This window comes from Zychaea mexicana (genome assembly GCF_025766255.1).
Source record: "Zychaea mexicana strain RSA 1403 chromosome Unknown BDB00scaffold_70, whole genome shotgun sequence".
Taxonomy (NCBI): domain Eukaryota; kingdom Fungi; phylum Mucoromycota; class Mucoromycetes; order Mucorales; family Lichtheimiaceae; genus Zychaea; species Zychaea mexicana.
Window position 1 is genome coordinate 107,985 of NW_026516733.1, and position 14,032 is coordinate 122,016.

The following is a 14,032-nucleotide window of genomic DNA, read 5'->3' on the forward strand; positions in this document are numbered from 1 at the left end:
TATGAATGATGCCATTATATTTTACATCAGTCTCTAGTATTTAATTATCAGGTTTTTTTCCGACTAATGACAGAGAGGAATCATACTGCTATTAGTAACTCGTATGGCGTCGACTTGATATAGTACCATCACGCCTAGCCTCCAGAAAAGTGCTGGTTTTCTTATTATTGCGGATATACACTCCAAACAACGTGTAACGGGCGTTTCTTTATAGTACATACAAGGCTTCTTTATATCGGTAAGGGAACCCCTTCTATTTCTGACTATATAATCGTGTGACCCTTCTAGCAATAATACCTGTGATGTTGTTGCTATTGCTATGATAGGAGTGCGACGAAAATGAGCAGAGAGAAACTGACACAGTTCCACTAAAAACGGAATTCCTCTCACGTTACTCCTTTCTTCACCCCCCTCTTTTCTACCTTTTTACCCATGCCCAAATCAGCCGAGGGTACCAAAGGCCCAAAACCACGCAAACTTGGACGTCCACGTAAGCCACGCGAATCGAGCACCCATCAAAAAACACCTCAATCGCATCCGCAGCAGCAACAACAACGACCAGAAGGAGAACAGCATAGCCGAGTGCAGGACGTCATCCCTCCTCCTCCGCAGCAACAGTCGCCTGACGTACAAACTGCTTCATCCGGTATCAGTAATCGCAGCAGTAGCTTTCATACAGAAGATGATCAGCAGCTGCAACAGGCACCAGCATCTTCTTTCTCATCAATGAAACCACCACCACCAAAAGAAGAAAAGCAAGTTACGACGACGCGTCATCAAGGAGCAGCCACAAGTACTGGTAGTAATTACGAACATAGTAAAGATAATCGGCAAGCAAAACAGCACATCGACCCAATCCAACACTTTCTCTTTCATCACGTAATCCTTTCCAAGATCTTCTCCGAATTCAGTCAAAAGGAATGTATGACTGCCATGTGTGTATCGAAACTTTGGAAGCAACGCATGCCTGCAATTTGCCCGGCAGACTCATGGAAAGTTGTGCAACTGGATGCGGCAGATCGTGCCTTGGAACGGTTTCTGTTACACTACTGCCTTGGTGCTATTCTCGGTATCAAAGCGGTCATTATCAGAGGATTCCATCGACAGCAAGACCTATTTAGCATGCTGCGCATTGTGAGTGAGCGCAACTGCATCGCGGTCGAGTACTATAGTAAGTAATAGGAAACAATATAGACTACGCAAACTATTTGTAATTTATTAAGAAAACTTTAACGTGCCCATTAGATTTTATCGATTGTACCATTACCGATCCTGCACTGTTTATGGAAGAATATTTTTATCCCATCAGTCAACGTACAACCAGAGTGGAGTTCCATAGCCAGAATGGCAAGCTACCGATCCATCTTTTCTTGACTATGTGTCCCAGCCTTGCTGAGCTTATTGTAAATTATGTCAATGAGCGACAGGTGGATGCGCTGCAACAGCGGCTGTTGTACCAACCGCCACCACAAATACCAACTACAGCCTGTCAAACGTTACAATTCAACATTGCTGCTGGATGTAACCTCAGGAGCTTGTGCATCGGCATCCCAGGACCGAGAAGATTAAGTCGCGAATACCAACAACAGCAAGAATACAGACATGGTACTTCTCGCCGTCGTAGTGAGCATCATATCAATACATGCACCGCCGACGTTTTGGCAGCTGTCATTGACAATTGCCCGCAGCTGAATGACGTTATCTTATCATGTACTGGTGACAACCTTGCACCAATCGTCATTCAAGCCTTAACTCGACTTTCTGGACTTTCTCTCCTTGCACTCTATTACGATCTCACACCTAACCACTACGACGGTGCACTCTATGCTTTATTGCAAAGACACGTTGACATGGGCCCTAAACGCAGCTCTCTCAAATGTTTACTCCTCAACGTTGCAGACGATACTATCTTGGATTTGGTCGGTCGCATCCTGACGCTGAAATTGATTGATTTGGCGAACGGGTTTCAATTAGCAACCAGACAAGGCATCCTGCGGTTTTCTATGCGGCTGGGAAGCAGTTTGATCTTGAAAGACTTGATACTCAAAGAGTTCGATCTACGTCCATTCGAGATTCTCAATCATATTGCGCACGCGCCAAATCTGACCAGAATCGATATCAGTCATTGCGATGTGGAGCACAGTGGTTATCTCAACTTTCTCAATAAGGCGCAACAGTTGCAGGTGGCAGTGCAGACAATATATTGCGCGCCTCAGCAGCAAGAAGTGGTCCAATTGATTGACCCCGATACTGGAATTCGCTTGCCTTGTAGGGTGGTGCCTGTGGACCTCCTGTTTGGTGGTTTGGGTATTGTTTGTGCTCGGAATCCTTTTTTCATCATTGTCGAGCATCAACCTGCCCTTGCTTCTCTCACCACTTTCTCCTCCCCTGAAAATATGACCTCCCCTAGTGCTTTCTGTCCTCATTGACATATTGTTCATTCTACTGTTTATAACTAGCTATATTTGTTCGCATTAAATTAAACATTGCTTTCAGTCATCGCTCTCTAGTCACACCTCAACAGTACTCTTACTTTTACTTTGATGAATTTGTCGGCATAGGATAGTAGTATCATAGTGTATTCGACTGTATATACCGGCTTCCTACTGCTTTTGCATATGATAAAAAAAAAGAATGATGAAGAAAGACGTGTTCTATTTGGTGTGCCTCGAAAAAGATGTATGTTTGACTCTATCTTTGAAGGCATCAATCAACTTGCTGATGGAGATAAAAATCGCTATCGAAAGCGATACTTTTTTATGATATTTGCTACAGGTACTGTCTTTATATCTATCAGCAAGAGGGAATTAATGACGTAACACGGTAATGCGATTATATGGCCCTTCAAATTATACGTTCTGAAGCTGCAAGGTATGTAACACAGGATATTTATGTTTTGGAGGAGTGAGAGGGATGTGATGAGTACATCCCATATGTAGCCTTGATTTGTTGCTTGTACGTCGACGACAAAGCACTGTATAAATGATGGAATGCTAAAAAATACAGATAGTAAGGTACTCTGCACATATTAAATCTCCCACATATTCATGATTCCTTTTTCCATGTATCATATGTATTTCCTTTCCTAAAAGCATTTTCCAAAATAACAGCACGCGCGCGTTATTCTTTTCGTCACTATCTGAAATCAAGATAGAAGTGATACATCCGGCACGCCAGTACAGAGCACCATATAACAACAACAACAGCCACCAGTAGCTTCTTCGGTTCCAATTGAGTAAGAAGCAATAAGCCGCAAACAATAACATAACAAAATGATTTCTTTAATCGCACTCAGATTTTATTCAAATTTATGCTATTTATCAGATATTTTCTCGCATCTCGACGATCCAGAGAATTTCTTGACAGCCATGTGTGTATCAAAGCTTTTGGATGAAATGGCCGCTGCTTTGCGTTGACGCCTGTAAATCAGTGACATTGGCTGGGTCTAAACACGACGCTTGCACCGCTGCTTGGGTACTCAAGCGGCAACACTGTGTTCTGCGCGATCTTCAACAACCCGCCTTTACAAGAATATATGGATTGCTCACACTAATGTTTGAACCGAGGCACTACAGTTCTGTAAGTAATAGTGAACCGATGACAGTATATTTAGTAGCAAAAGCATCACACGGAAACATGTTTTAGTTGTGATGTTTTGCATGTTTTGTACATATGTAAGATTTGGGACATACAATGTAAACGACGAAGAACAACGACGGGGTATTAGACAAAGCTCATCATCATGTACCGCTAAAGAATTGACTGGTAGTCAGTGCTCTCCTTTGAAAAAAATTGGTCTGTCATATTTATACTGACGACAATCTGGCGTCCCGCGCGATCAAAATTGCTATTGTGCGCCTGCCTGTACAGCACGATCTTAAGCTGTACTTCTGTATGATGATCATAGAAAAACTCCCAATCAAAGCGATGGCGGGGCTGCTTTTAAATACTTGCTCGCAACCCATGTTGACTTGTGTTTTTGCGGGTCCTCTGCGACTTTGACCCACAATGTTGCGGACGATACAGTATAGAGCTCGAATTGATTGGGCACATCGTGACATTGCGGATGAATACTCTTATTGACGACTTTGGAACGGGGTCGTACCGAGGATTCAATCAATTTGCTAGTTTTTGGCAGCCGGAAATAATGATCATAATCGTAGAATTGCTGCTCCTGGTGTCCTTAGTATACAAAGTATATCGTTTCGCAAGTTTGATCTGCGGCCAATGTCTCACATGAAACGTTTCTCTTGGATGTCAAGTTTGGTTTTGGCGGACGTGTGGAGCTGCGACCTCCACCAGGAAAGCTACGCTATTTTCTTAACAATGCCCAAAAGCTCGATATAATTTTTCAACCTTACGGTGACGCTAATAGACTGTCAGGAGACACGCGCTTGACATAGGAGATTTGCAAGCGGTGCCTGTCGTGAACGATCACGGAAATAGGTTGCCGTATCGGCTTGTTCATTCTACCCGCAAGCTGTCGAAGCAACTGGAAGGCGCTACCCTTACTTTTGTTGTTAAGCTAGCAAAAGACGCTATTTTAAGTTTCTTTTCGACGTTCGACTAACTTCTGTCGCTCAAAGGAAAATTAATTACTTCTGTCATTTCTTGCTTAGAGAATCATTCTTATACAGTCAATAAGTAGTGCAAATTCTCGTCGTGTAAAGGTTTTCCCTTCAAAGATAAACACATGTTGCTTTCAAGCTTTTGATTTGAGAGTTTATAGTATCGATATTGTGAGCTATCATACTATACTTCATGGATACATGCGTTCCTTTATTAACTCTTTCAAGGAGGCTTTGACTAACTGCTACACACAGCGCATACGCGGAATTCGAAATATTTAATTGATGGATGATGACCATTGCTGCACATCTCGTCTTTCCCTCTTTCCCTCAATGCCCAAAACTCCATTATGGACGACACGTCTTCTGATACCCATATTGTAGAACAGTCCGCGAGTTGGACCATTCGAGCTCGCAATAGCAGCGATCCAAACTCTTCACGACCCTACATTTATAGACGTTCTTATTCTGCTCCGGACTCACAACACAACTCTAGCAATAATAGTGCCATAACAACTCCCACGACTGCTACTACACCTGGAGCTGGCGGCGGCAACGATCCTTTGTTTGAAGCACGTGTTAAAGCATTTGCCAGTCGAGCCAACACACAACGTATACTAAAATACTTGCATGCTAATTCTGTGACCGAACTTCGACGACGGAATGCCGAGCGCCAAGCACGATTAAAGAAGCAGCAATATGACGAAAGTATTGGCACAGGTGCTGTTACTGCTGGATCTCATCAGCTACAACAACAACAACAACAACAACAACAGCAATCGACTGATGACTCCAATAATGCAACATTACAGCAACAACAACCACAACAACCAGCAACGACAGAAGGCTTGGTCATTTCTAATGAACGAAAACCATGGCAATTCTTAGATTCGTCTACTGAACTTACACCACAAGACCAAAAGGCGTGGCAAGCTAGTATGCGGACCGACGTTGTCATGATGTATCCACACCAATGGTTACGACTGGCGAGCATGTTTAGTGTTCAGTCAAAAACACATCGACAACCAAGCTTGCTGGCCCCAGCGGCAGAGCATGCAGCTAATTTGGATCGTGGAGGACCGGGTGGACATACGGAAAGTTATTTAAAGATACGGGATACCCAGAATCGTAATTATGCACGAGACGCGTAAGTATTGGATACTGGTAGTAGTAGTAGTAGTGAAAAGAATGGTGATCAGTACGCGAGATGGACAATTTTTATTCAAATTTCGAGCTACGTGTTATTTATTAGTGTTGCAGAGGGAGTCAAGCTGATGGAACAAAACCGGTTGAATGACGCGATGGAGCATTACAAGCGGGCATTGGATATGGATCCAAAATATGCAGAAGCGTGGTTTCGTGTCGCTGAAGGGTAAACTACGACTTTTGCTGCTGCTGTTGTTGTTGTTGCTTGCATGGGGGCACTCTACGATTCAATTTAAAGTATTGACTCTGGGAAAAAAAATATGTCTATTAGACTTTTGCAACAACGCAAAAAGACAGAGGCAATCGAACAATTGCAACGTGCGCTTCAATACGACCCTAGCCACGTCGGTGCCAAAACATTGCTATGCAACGTCAAAAATACATCGTCCTCGTCATCAGGCAAGAAATCATCATCTCGACAACGGCGCGATGTTGTGGATACATTATCTGAAAAAAGTTCTCATCGGGATCGATCCAAGGAAGAAGGACGACGACCCAAACGGCGGCAGGATAGAAAGAGTGATAAAATAAACAAAAGGGATGATCGTAGTAGTCGACGACAACAAGGAAGAAATGGACGTGATGATCGACCCAGACGACGACGACGGTCGACATCATCATCATCATCAAAGTCTTCTAAATATGAATCAAGGAGCAGCAGACGACGACGGCGACGGGATACAGACGATGAAGTTGAGGAGGAGAGTCGGGGTACTCATCGTCGTCATCGCAAGCGTCGCGCTGATGACAGTGATGATGATGCATCCTCAAGACGACGCAAACGGAGCCGTTCTTATAAAAGTGAAAATGAAGATGATGACAGTGGTGGCAGTCGTGAGCGAAGACATCGACACAAGGAAGAGAAAGGACACACTAGTAGCAGGAGTCGTAGAGATGATGATCGGGGTAGGAGAAGTGGTCAAAGACGGAACGAAGAGGATGACAAACACAAGGAGAAGCAGCGATCAAAAGACAAGATGGATGATCAAGACAAAATGGATGTGGAAGTCAGGAAAGAGGATGAGATATTACCAAGCAGTGGTAAACAAGATGATGGTGCTGAAAAGGAGAGTCGACGACGTGACAGCATGGATGATGACAACAAAAATCGCAACGATGATGATTATCGTGGTCGTCGTCGATCCAGGAAAGGTGCACGAGGGAATGAGAGCGAAAGCGACAATAACAAAGACGATGATGATGACAAGAAACGAAGATCACATAAAAGCCGAGACGATAGATCGCCACAACCCCAACATCAACGCAGTAACAACAACAACCGTCAACATCGATCATCACGAAACAGATCGCGGTCTCCTCCATCCCCCTCTTCCTCCAGACGAAAGAGACGACGAAGAGGGTATCGATCATCACGTTCATCACGTCGATAAAAACCCCACAATTCCCTCCTCTCCCCTCATTGTTAAAGAGATCAGATAAAAATTGTAAAGAACTTTAGATAGAGAGAAAATGAAAACTTTTGATAGTACGGATGATGTTGAGGATCTTTTGTTATTGTTGAGCAAGTCCGTGTTTTCAAAAGTACCACTAGACTGACGATTCAAAGCGAACAAATGACTCCTGTATCGATCTTTGCTGATTTCGGCTTCGACATCGCATTGGACCATGGTATAGACGATGCGGAAGCGATCAATCTAGTACACCATCGAATATCTCGTATTGGTCTTTATCTTTAATACTGCTAGGCTGCCAGATCTGGAACGTAATAATTAGTCTATGTGCTGTGAAGAGAGAGTTCTCAAATTGATGATTATAGTTATTTTCTAATGAAATACACTAGTACTACTGCTTTTCCGTACATGCCGTTGCCATCTTCCTTGCAAAGATTAAGACGCGCCATATGTCCATGATGATCAGGCATATCATTCATGGAAAAGTTGGTTGATTGCCCAGGCTTATAGAGAGCATGCGGCGAAGGGCTCTCGAAATACCCGACATTGTCACAGGATACCATGGATGGGTGTTGATATTTTATAGAAACGGCTGCTGCCATGGTGGTGCATGTAAACGATGCGAATTACAAATTTCGTTCATACTATTAGCACCACCGAGAACAGCAAATATGTATACCAGTGAATTTCAGATTTGAGAATGTCTTCATTTTGTGAGTGTGTTGCTAAGAAGCGCGTGTAAATGTATTATGTGGATGGATGGATGATATAAAACGGCTGGCCCGTCTTATGGACTAGATGTGTCCCCTCTGTACATATCTCGCATTTCCGATAATAATATATACAGAGAAATCAGGCAGTGGGTGCTGGGAATATTATAACCCTTTCGCTCTCATACATATGTACCCACGCCCCTTCGTCTTTTCTTTTTGCATGAACGCAGAGTTCTTTGAAAAAAACCCCGAAGGATTCTTAACTCCTGAAGCCACCATTAGCAGGCATGAATAGAATGGCCAACCAAAATCAATTTTATGATCCGTATATATGGAAAAAATACAACTTAGAAGGTGAAAGGTATTCTTTTGAACGACAGACTGGGGGAGAAGGGATAAAGAGGATATAAAAATCTTTCATAAGACGCATTATAAAGAGTATAAGTTATATAGCAGAAGGAAGAGAGGTAGTTATGTATGATGGGTGTGTGTGTGTGTGTGTGTGTGTGTGGATAGCGAAGATGAGATAGATCTAGACAAGTGTAGAAGGGGTGATACAATGATATGATGCGTTTGTGTGTGTTTGCAGTGACCAGCAAATAAAACGAATTGCAAAATAAAGAACTAAAAATATACATACGAAAAAGCGAAGAAAATTATAGAATAAAACAATGTAGAATAAAAACTTATACAAATCCACGATAGTATGCTGGCTGCTGTTGTTGCTGAGGTGGTGGTTGCTGTTGTTGCTGTCCTTTTTCTACAAGGCCATTTCGTGCTGCTTTCAAACGGCCATAGGGCGACACGGCCGTATTACCATTTCCCATCATTTGAGAAAACCGGTTCAATAGCGAATTGCTCCGTGCGACTGGTGCAGTTCCATTAGTCGTAGCAGCAGCAGCAGAAGAAGAAGACGACGATCCAGTTGCAGCCGTCGAATGTTCGGACGAAATCGATGCACTCCGGTTAAGGTCTGCTGTTGGACGTTTCATTTTGCTACTGACCGAAGCAAAGCGCTGTGACAAACTTCTTGTCACATCGCCTGTGCTTGCCCTTTTCCATGCCTCATCGACACGACCCCCACTCCTGCGGAACAATTCATCCAACGACTCACGCGACTCTCGACGAAACGAATCAAAGCTTTGTCGAGCCATATCGGCGTTGTCCCGTAATCGTTGTACCCGAGTAGAAGACCCGTTGGATGCAATGGAGGATGTGTCGCTCCAGTCACTGGCAAACAATCCGCTGTTGCGTTTGTCGTAGGCGCCAGGGACAGGTTTGCCGTTGGCAATGGCATCCAGTCGCATTTCTCGTAATGAATTGGCTGTTGCGAGCACTACTTGAATATCGTCGATAGGGTAATTCTTGATTCAGGGAAAAAAGGCAAAAAGAAATGAGTAACGCCACTCGGGGAAGCATCTCTTTTTGTTATTTACCTGCAGTAACCGAACATTTTCTGCAAAGTCGCCTTTGAGGATGTCTTGTCGAATGCATCTGTCGACGAATCAAAGGTAAATAGTGTTAGCTACTCATACGTGATCAAGATAAAGTACGACGATCGATAGAGGGGGAAAACTTACAGCACCATAGCAACAGCAAAATCGAGCAAGAACTCGAAGCGAGTCTCTGCCAAGCCTTCCTGATTGCCTCTATCAGCCAGGATAGAGTCCCACAACCGAATCACGCTTGGTAAGTCCCATTCCTGCGAACAAAGCACGGTGATCCAACGGAACGCATAATACTGCTCCTTGATATCTTTCCGTCGCAGATCCCGCCACAAGGGTTTATCCACCCACGCCAACCGCTGACTCATGCGCTGCATGGTCGCGTTGATCCCTGTGCTTGCATCCTGATCCAGTGACCGTACGAAATGGTCCCGGACATCCGACATGAGAATTGTAAACACGAAAAACGCATCTGCTTCAGCATACGCTTGTGCTTCCAGATCAAAATCGTCCTTGGCAAAGACATAGTAGATGGGTGCCAGTATTTCGTTCATGCCTTGCACATACCCGACACCTGGGTTCAGTTTGGCATAGATGAACAGGATCCGTTCGATCGCTTCCCAGTGATAATCTTGGGTATGGAGGTCGGTCGCATGCGATTGGCGTGCGATTTCTTCGGGTGTGGCATTGTCTCCTCGCAACAGATTCTCGTTGTTGATATGGGCAATGCGTTTGAACAAGATGCGACGGTTAGTGACAAGCGGACAGATGGGTTTCAAATTGCGGATGTTGTGGTTGTGTTTCCGTTTGGTTGTTGGGTTTGTACTACTCGTGGGAGGTAAAAGAACCGACGTGGAACTGCCGCCCTTGAAGGCAGATGAGAACTTTCGGACAATATTCCGTGGTGATGCTGTTGCGTCTGCGTTTGAATGTGTAGAGTGTACTGAGCTTTTGGAATTAGATCGTGATCGAGTATTGTTACTGTTGTTGTTGTTGTTGTTTGCAGCAGCTGATACTCGAAGCGATTTCTTTGATGCAGTCGAGGAGGATCGTGGTCGACCCATGAACCCAAACGAGAACCGGCGTCCTTGCGACGGTCTGTTTTCCGCTGATGATGATGTCGATAATGGGTCTTCGATCGATTGTTCCTCTGTAGCAGGTGGCGGTTGAATTTCTTCCGCTCGTGAGAGCGGATTCAAGTGATTGATAGGCACCTGCGCTTGGAAAAAGGCAATATCGGGCAATGTGCGTCGTACGTCCTTGTCAATCTGATCCAAGATAGAATTGTCATGAAAATACGAAGCCCACTTTGATCCTCTCTCGTCATTGAGTGGCTAATAACCCAAAAATAGCCTTTTTTCTTTAGTAATTTATGCAAAACCCACCCGTGAGACGAAACTTACATGATCACTCGACGGCGGTTCTCCTCCTGGATCCTCCAATAAATCTCGAGCCCAATTCTATATGATGTATATATAGTTTAGCACCATGCATGCTATTTTTTCACCTCTCGCTGCATTGTAGTATATGCATAACAACGTACATAATAACTTAGTCGTTGTGAATGCAGCACAGTGTTCCACATTCGTTTATCCGGTGGCAAATAACCAAGCAACACTTTCCATGCCGTGGCACGTAGTCCAGACTCGTCGGGTACACCTACATATTATACGGTCCGTAAGTATATTACACACACTCTTTTGAATCTTGGGCTTTACCAAAAAAACATGCTTCACGGAAAGATTTAATGTCAATTATCGGTTTCCAGTTGTTCGTTTCATCGCCATCACTACTTGTAGGCTCTGATCGTAATGTGGTCTCAAAATAATTGATTCTGGATATTATGGAGTGTCATCAGCAAGCAAGCAAAACTCAATTGCAGGTTCTACCGCCCATTTCCACAGTGATGACAGACACTTTAAGTTCCACACACATTTGCCCTAACCCCATACTCGCCTCCGCGAACTACTTTAAGTATTAATTGGCCGCTAAAATTACCTTTCTTTATATGTTGAGTCCATCAAGTGAGCGGAGAGAAAAGAGAAAGAGAAAGAGAGGGAGGTAAGTAAGTTGCTGTGGGAGGAAAGGAAAGAAACAAAGCTCGTATGCAGTGATTTTGCTTTGCGTTTCACCTTGTTTCTTATTTTGGTTCCCGCCTCTCAATTTAATTCTACGGGCTAACTTATCGGGTGGCAACAGATCCCCCTCCTCTCATGGTAATACAAGCTTTTTCACTTTATGTGTCTCCAACGAATATATAGTTTAACATACGCACATAATGGAAGTTAGTTGACAAACAACAGAACGCCTTTCTATTTAATATTAAGTTCTCTGGAGGACGACCCGTGCTAAGATGAGCTTCAATTATGTGTGGGGACTGAGAGACCTTTATGGTCTCATTGCAACGTCGATCAGCAATAACAACGCATAAAAACGTTCAGTAAAGAAAAGTAGCTCTTGTGAACCTTATTGGTAAACCTTTTTAGACTACTACAGCTGTACAAAACCAACAATCAATAACGAAATAGGTTCACTCGACTCTTTTTGCAAAGCAAATAGCTTTTGAACGAACTTGGTAAGTCTGGAACTGCAGTGAATATCAATGTGAACAAGTTACCTTGCAAGAGAGCATTTGATTGAGCCTGAATGGGAGAAGGGTGCTCAATTCAAGATATTGCGTTACTTATTAGTTGCCTGTGCTGGTTAATAAACGCATATCAATTGTATGCAAGACATATCTTACTGCCTGGAATGAGTGATTGCGTGGATTGTTTTGAGAGTTTGGGGGGGGGGAAAGAGGATGCTTAATTAATCAAGTTTAGGATGAAACATGAAGTTTCCTTTTACGTATGATACTTCTGCTGGACTGAAGCTGATGTATTTATTCGATTGTCCAAGTGCAGTGTTGATCGTTAGATGGAGGCTACGTTGCCATGGTATTGAAGGCGGGTAATTGAAAAGACGGATTACTCGCAATAAAGTTCAAAGTCCCTCTTTTGCCCGCCACTTTCCACCTCCGAGTCCATTCGCTTCTAATAGGGCCGGGGGGTGTATGGAGGAGCTGTTACACATCCATGAAAAAAAAAACGTGCTTCTCTTATCATTTACTCTAGGTTTTAGGTATTTAAAGAATATCTGTCGCATTCGTTACACTTCTTTGCCACAACCATGACTTGGCAAAAAACTACTTCAACACAAACACCAACAAAATTTAACGTCTTCGCGTATCTCAGGAAGTCACCAGCTTATTTAGGAAAGCATGCGCTTCAGACATGTTGTACACGTTGCTCTTTAACGTGTACATGGAATTCAAAAACCATTTTGTTTTGCAACGTCTCCAGCTGCCCTAGCCGACTTGTGGGATGGATATGAAACCCGCGTGTGGTGTGTGTGTTTGTTCGGAGCTGTTTTGCCACGGTTAGTGAGCCAGTTAGTCAGCCAACCAACCAGCCAGTGTATACGTATACACTTGGTTCTACGCAATGCGCTCCTCATGACACGTCTGCATAAATTCTCTCGCAATTACATGACTCTCGTTTTCTCTGTTGTCATTGTGAGCGCTTCTATGAAAAGACCAGCAGAAGATTGTTTTGTTGCCATGACGACGGCTTAGGGACGCCGCGCAGTTGTGTAACGTCAAACACAGAAAGAGAGAAAAGAAAAACTCCTCCTAATTTGCCTTCTATTATTTCAACGTAAATAATGAGCGACAAAGTCGTCCTGATTACAGGAGCAACTGACGGCTTAGGCAAAATCGCAGCTGCAAAGTTTCTTGCCGCTGGCAACACTGTCATTATCACCGGTCGGTCCGAAACAAAGCTCAACGCTACCGCTACTTGGCTTAGTGATCAGCAGCAACAACAACAGACGACAAGACTATACACTATTTTTCTGGATCTCGCCAGTCTTGAATCCGTACGCCAGGCAGTAGACGCATTTCGAGCACTCGGCCTTGGCAAGATCGACGTGTTAATCAACAATGCCGGCACAACAACATACGAGCGTGAATATGTCGCTGAAACCACTGCCGTGGAAAAGACCGTCTTTGTGAATGCCGTTGCACCATGGTACTTTACTCAGCTCCTCTTACCACACATGAACGACGCAACTGGCAGTCGGATTCTTTTCGTTACATCGTCTTTACATGATCCAAACGTACGAGGCGGTCAACGCAAAAATGATAAAGGCTTACCGACCCATGTAACATTGGATTCTCTGGACGGACATATTGCGTGGGAAAGCATGTTGTTCTACAAGATTTCCAAACTGACGCAGCTCTGGCTTGCGTCCGTCCTTGGAGAACAACTGAAAAGTCAACGGATACAAGTCATCGCGCTGTGTCCTGGCTTTGTACCCACCACATCATTGAATCGAAACACGAGCTGGTTCTTGCGTTTGCTCATGTATTATGTGATCAGCCGTATGAGTTTTGCCACGTCGGAAGAAGATGCGGCGGACGATTACGTGTATTATGCGCATGATGAGGAAATTGAACGAGAAGGATTTTATTATCGAAAGCGACAAGTGGCAGAACCGTCCGAGGATGCAAGGAACTCGGACAAAGCCAAACAGTTCTGGAATATGACATGCGATATTTGCCATGTGCCTGAAAAACGGATCTAATACTCTATCCTTTGCTTATCACGCACTCTTCCTGCAGCGTACAATGTATGTACCCTAAATAGGGT

At 43.9% G+C, this 14,032-nt stretch overlaps 4 protein-coding genes across 4 annotated transcripts; 3 read left to right on the forward strand and 1 right to left on the reverse strand.

The window, feature by feature from the left end:
- Positions 1–334: 334 nt before the first annotated feature.
- BDB00DRAFT_931158 (uncharacterized protein) lies at positions 335–3,416 on the forward strand (the record flags this gene model as incomplete). Its single annotated transcript, XM_053129029.1, has 3 exons — positions 335–1,171; positions 1,246–2,307; positions 3,325–3,416. Exons 1-3 carry the CDS (start codon positions 433–435, stop codon positions 3,414–3,416), a joined length of 1,893 nt encoding a protein of 630 aa, XP_052976770.1. The 5' UTR covers positions 335–432.
- Positions 3,417–4,695: 1,279 nt separating this feature from the next.
- On the forward strand, positions 4,696–7,526 carry BDB00DRAFT_931159 (uncharacterized protein). Its single transcript, XM_053129030.1, has 3 exons — positions 4,696–5,715; positions 5,821–5,940; positions 6,046–7,526. Exons 1-3 carry the CDS (start codon positions 4,919–4,921, stop codon positions 7,163–7,165), a joined length of 2,037 nt encoding a protein of 678 aa, XP_052976771.1. The 5' UTR covers positions 4,696–4,918; the 3' UTR covers positions 7,166–7,526.
- Positions 7,527–8,389: 863 nt separating this feature from the next.
- BDB00DRAFT_551966 (rab-GTPase-TBC domain-containing protein) lies at positions 8,390–11,530 on the reverse strand. Its single transcript, XM_053117825.1, has 7 exons — positions 11,278–11,530; positions 11,063–11,178; positions 10,888–11,003; positions 10,748–10,804; positions 9,480–10,678; positions 9,336–9,393; positions 8,390–9,263 (listed from the first exon to the last, which is right to left on the reverse strand). Exons 1-7 carry the CDS (start codon positions 11,292–11,294, stop codon positions 8,586–8,588), a joined length of 2,241 nt encoding a protein of 746 aa, XP_052976772.1. The 5' UTR covers positions 11,295–11,530; the 3' UTR covers positions 8,390–8,585.
- Positions 11,531–13,046: 1,516 nt separating this feature from the next.
- Positions 13,047–13,967, forward strand: BDB00DRAFT_790271 (uncharacterized protein; the record flags this gene model as incomplete). The annotated part of the gene is made up of 1 exon (XM_053120944.1): positions 13,047–13,967. One exon carries the CDS (start codon positions 13,047–13,049, stop codon positions 13,965–13,967), a length of 921 nt encoding a protein of 306 aa, XP_052976773.1.
- Between the last annotated feature and the right edge of the window lie 65 nt (positions 13,968–14,032).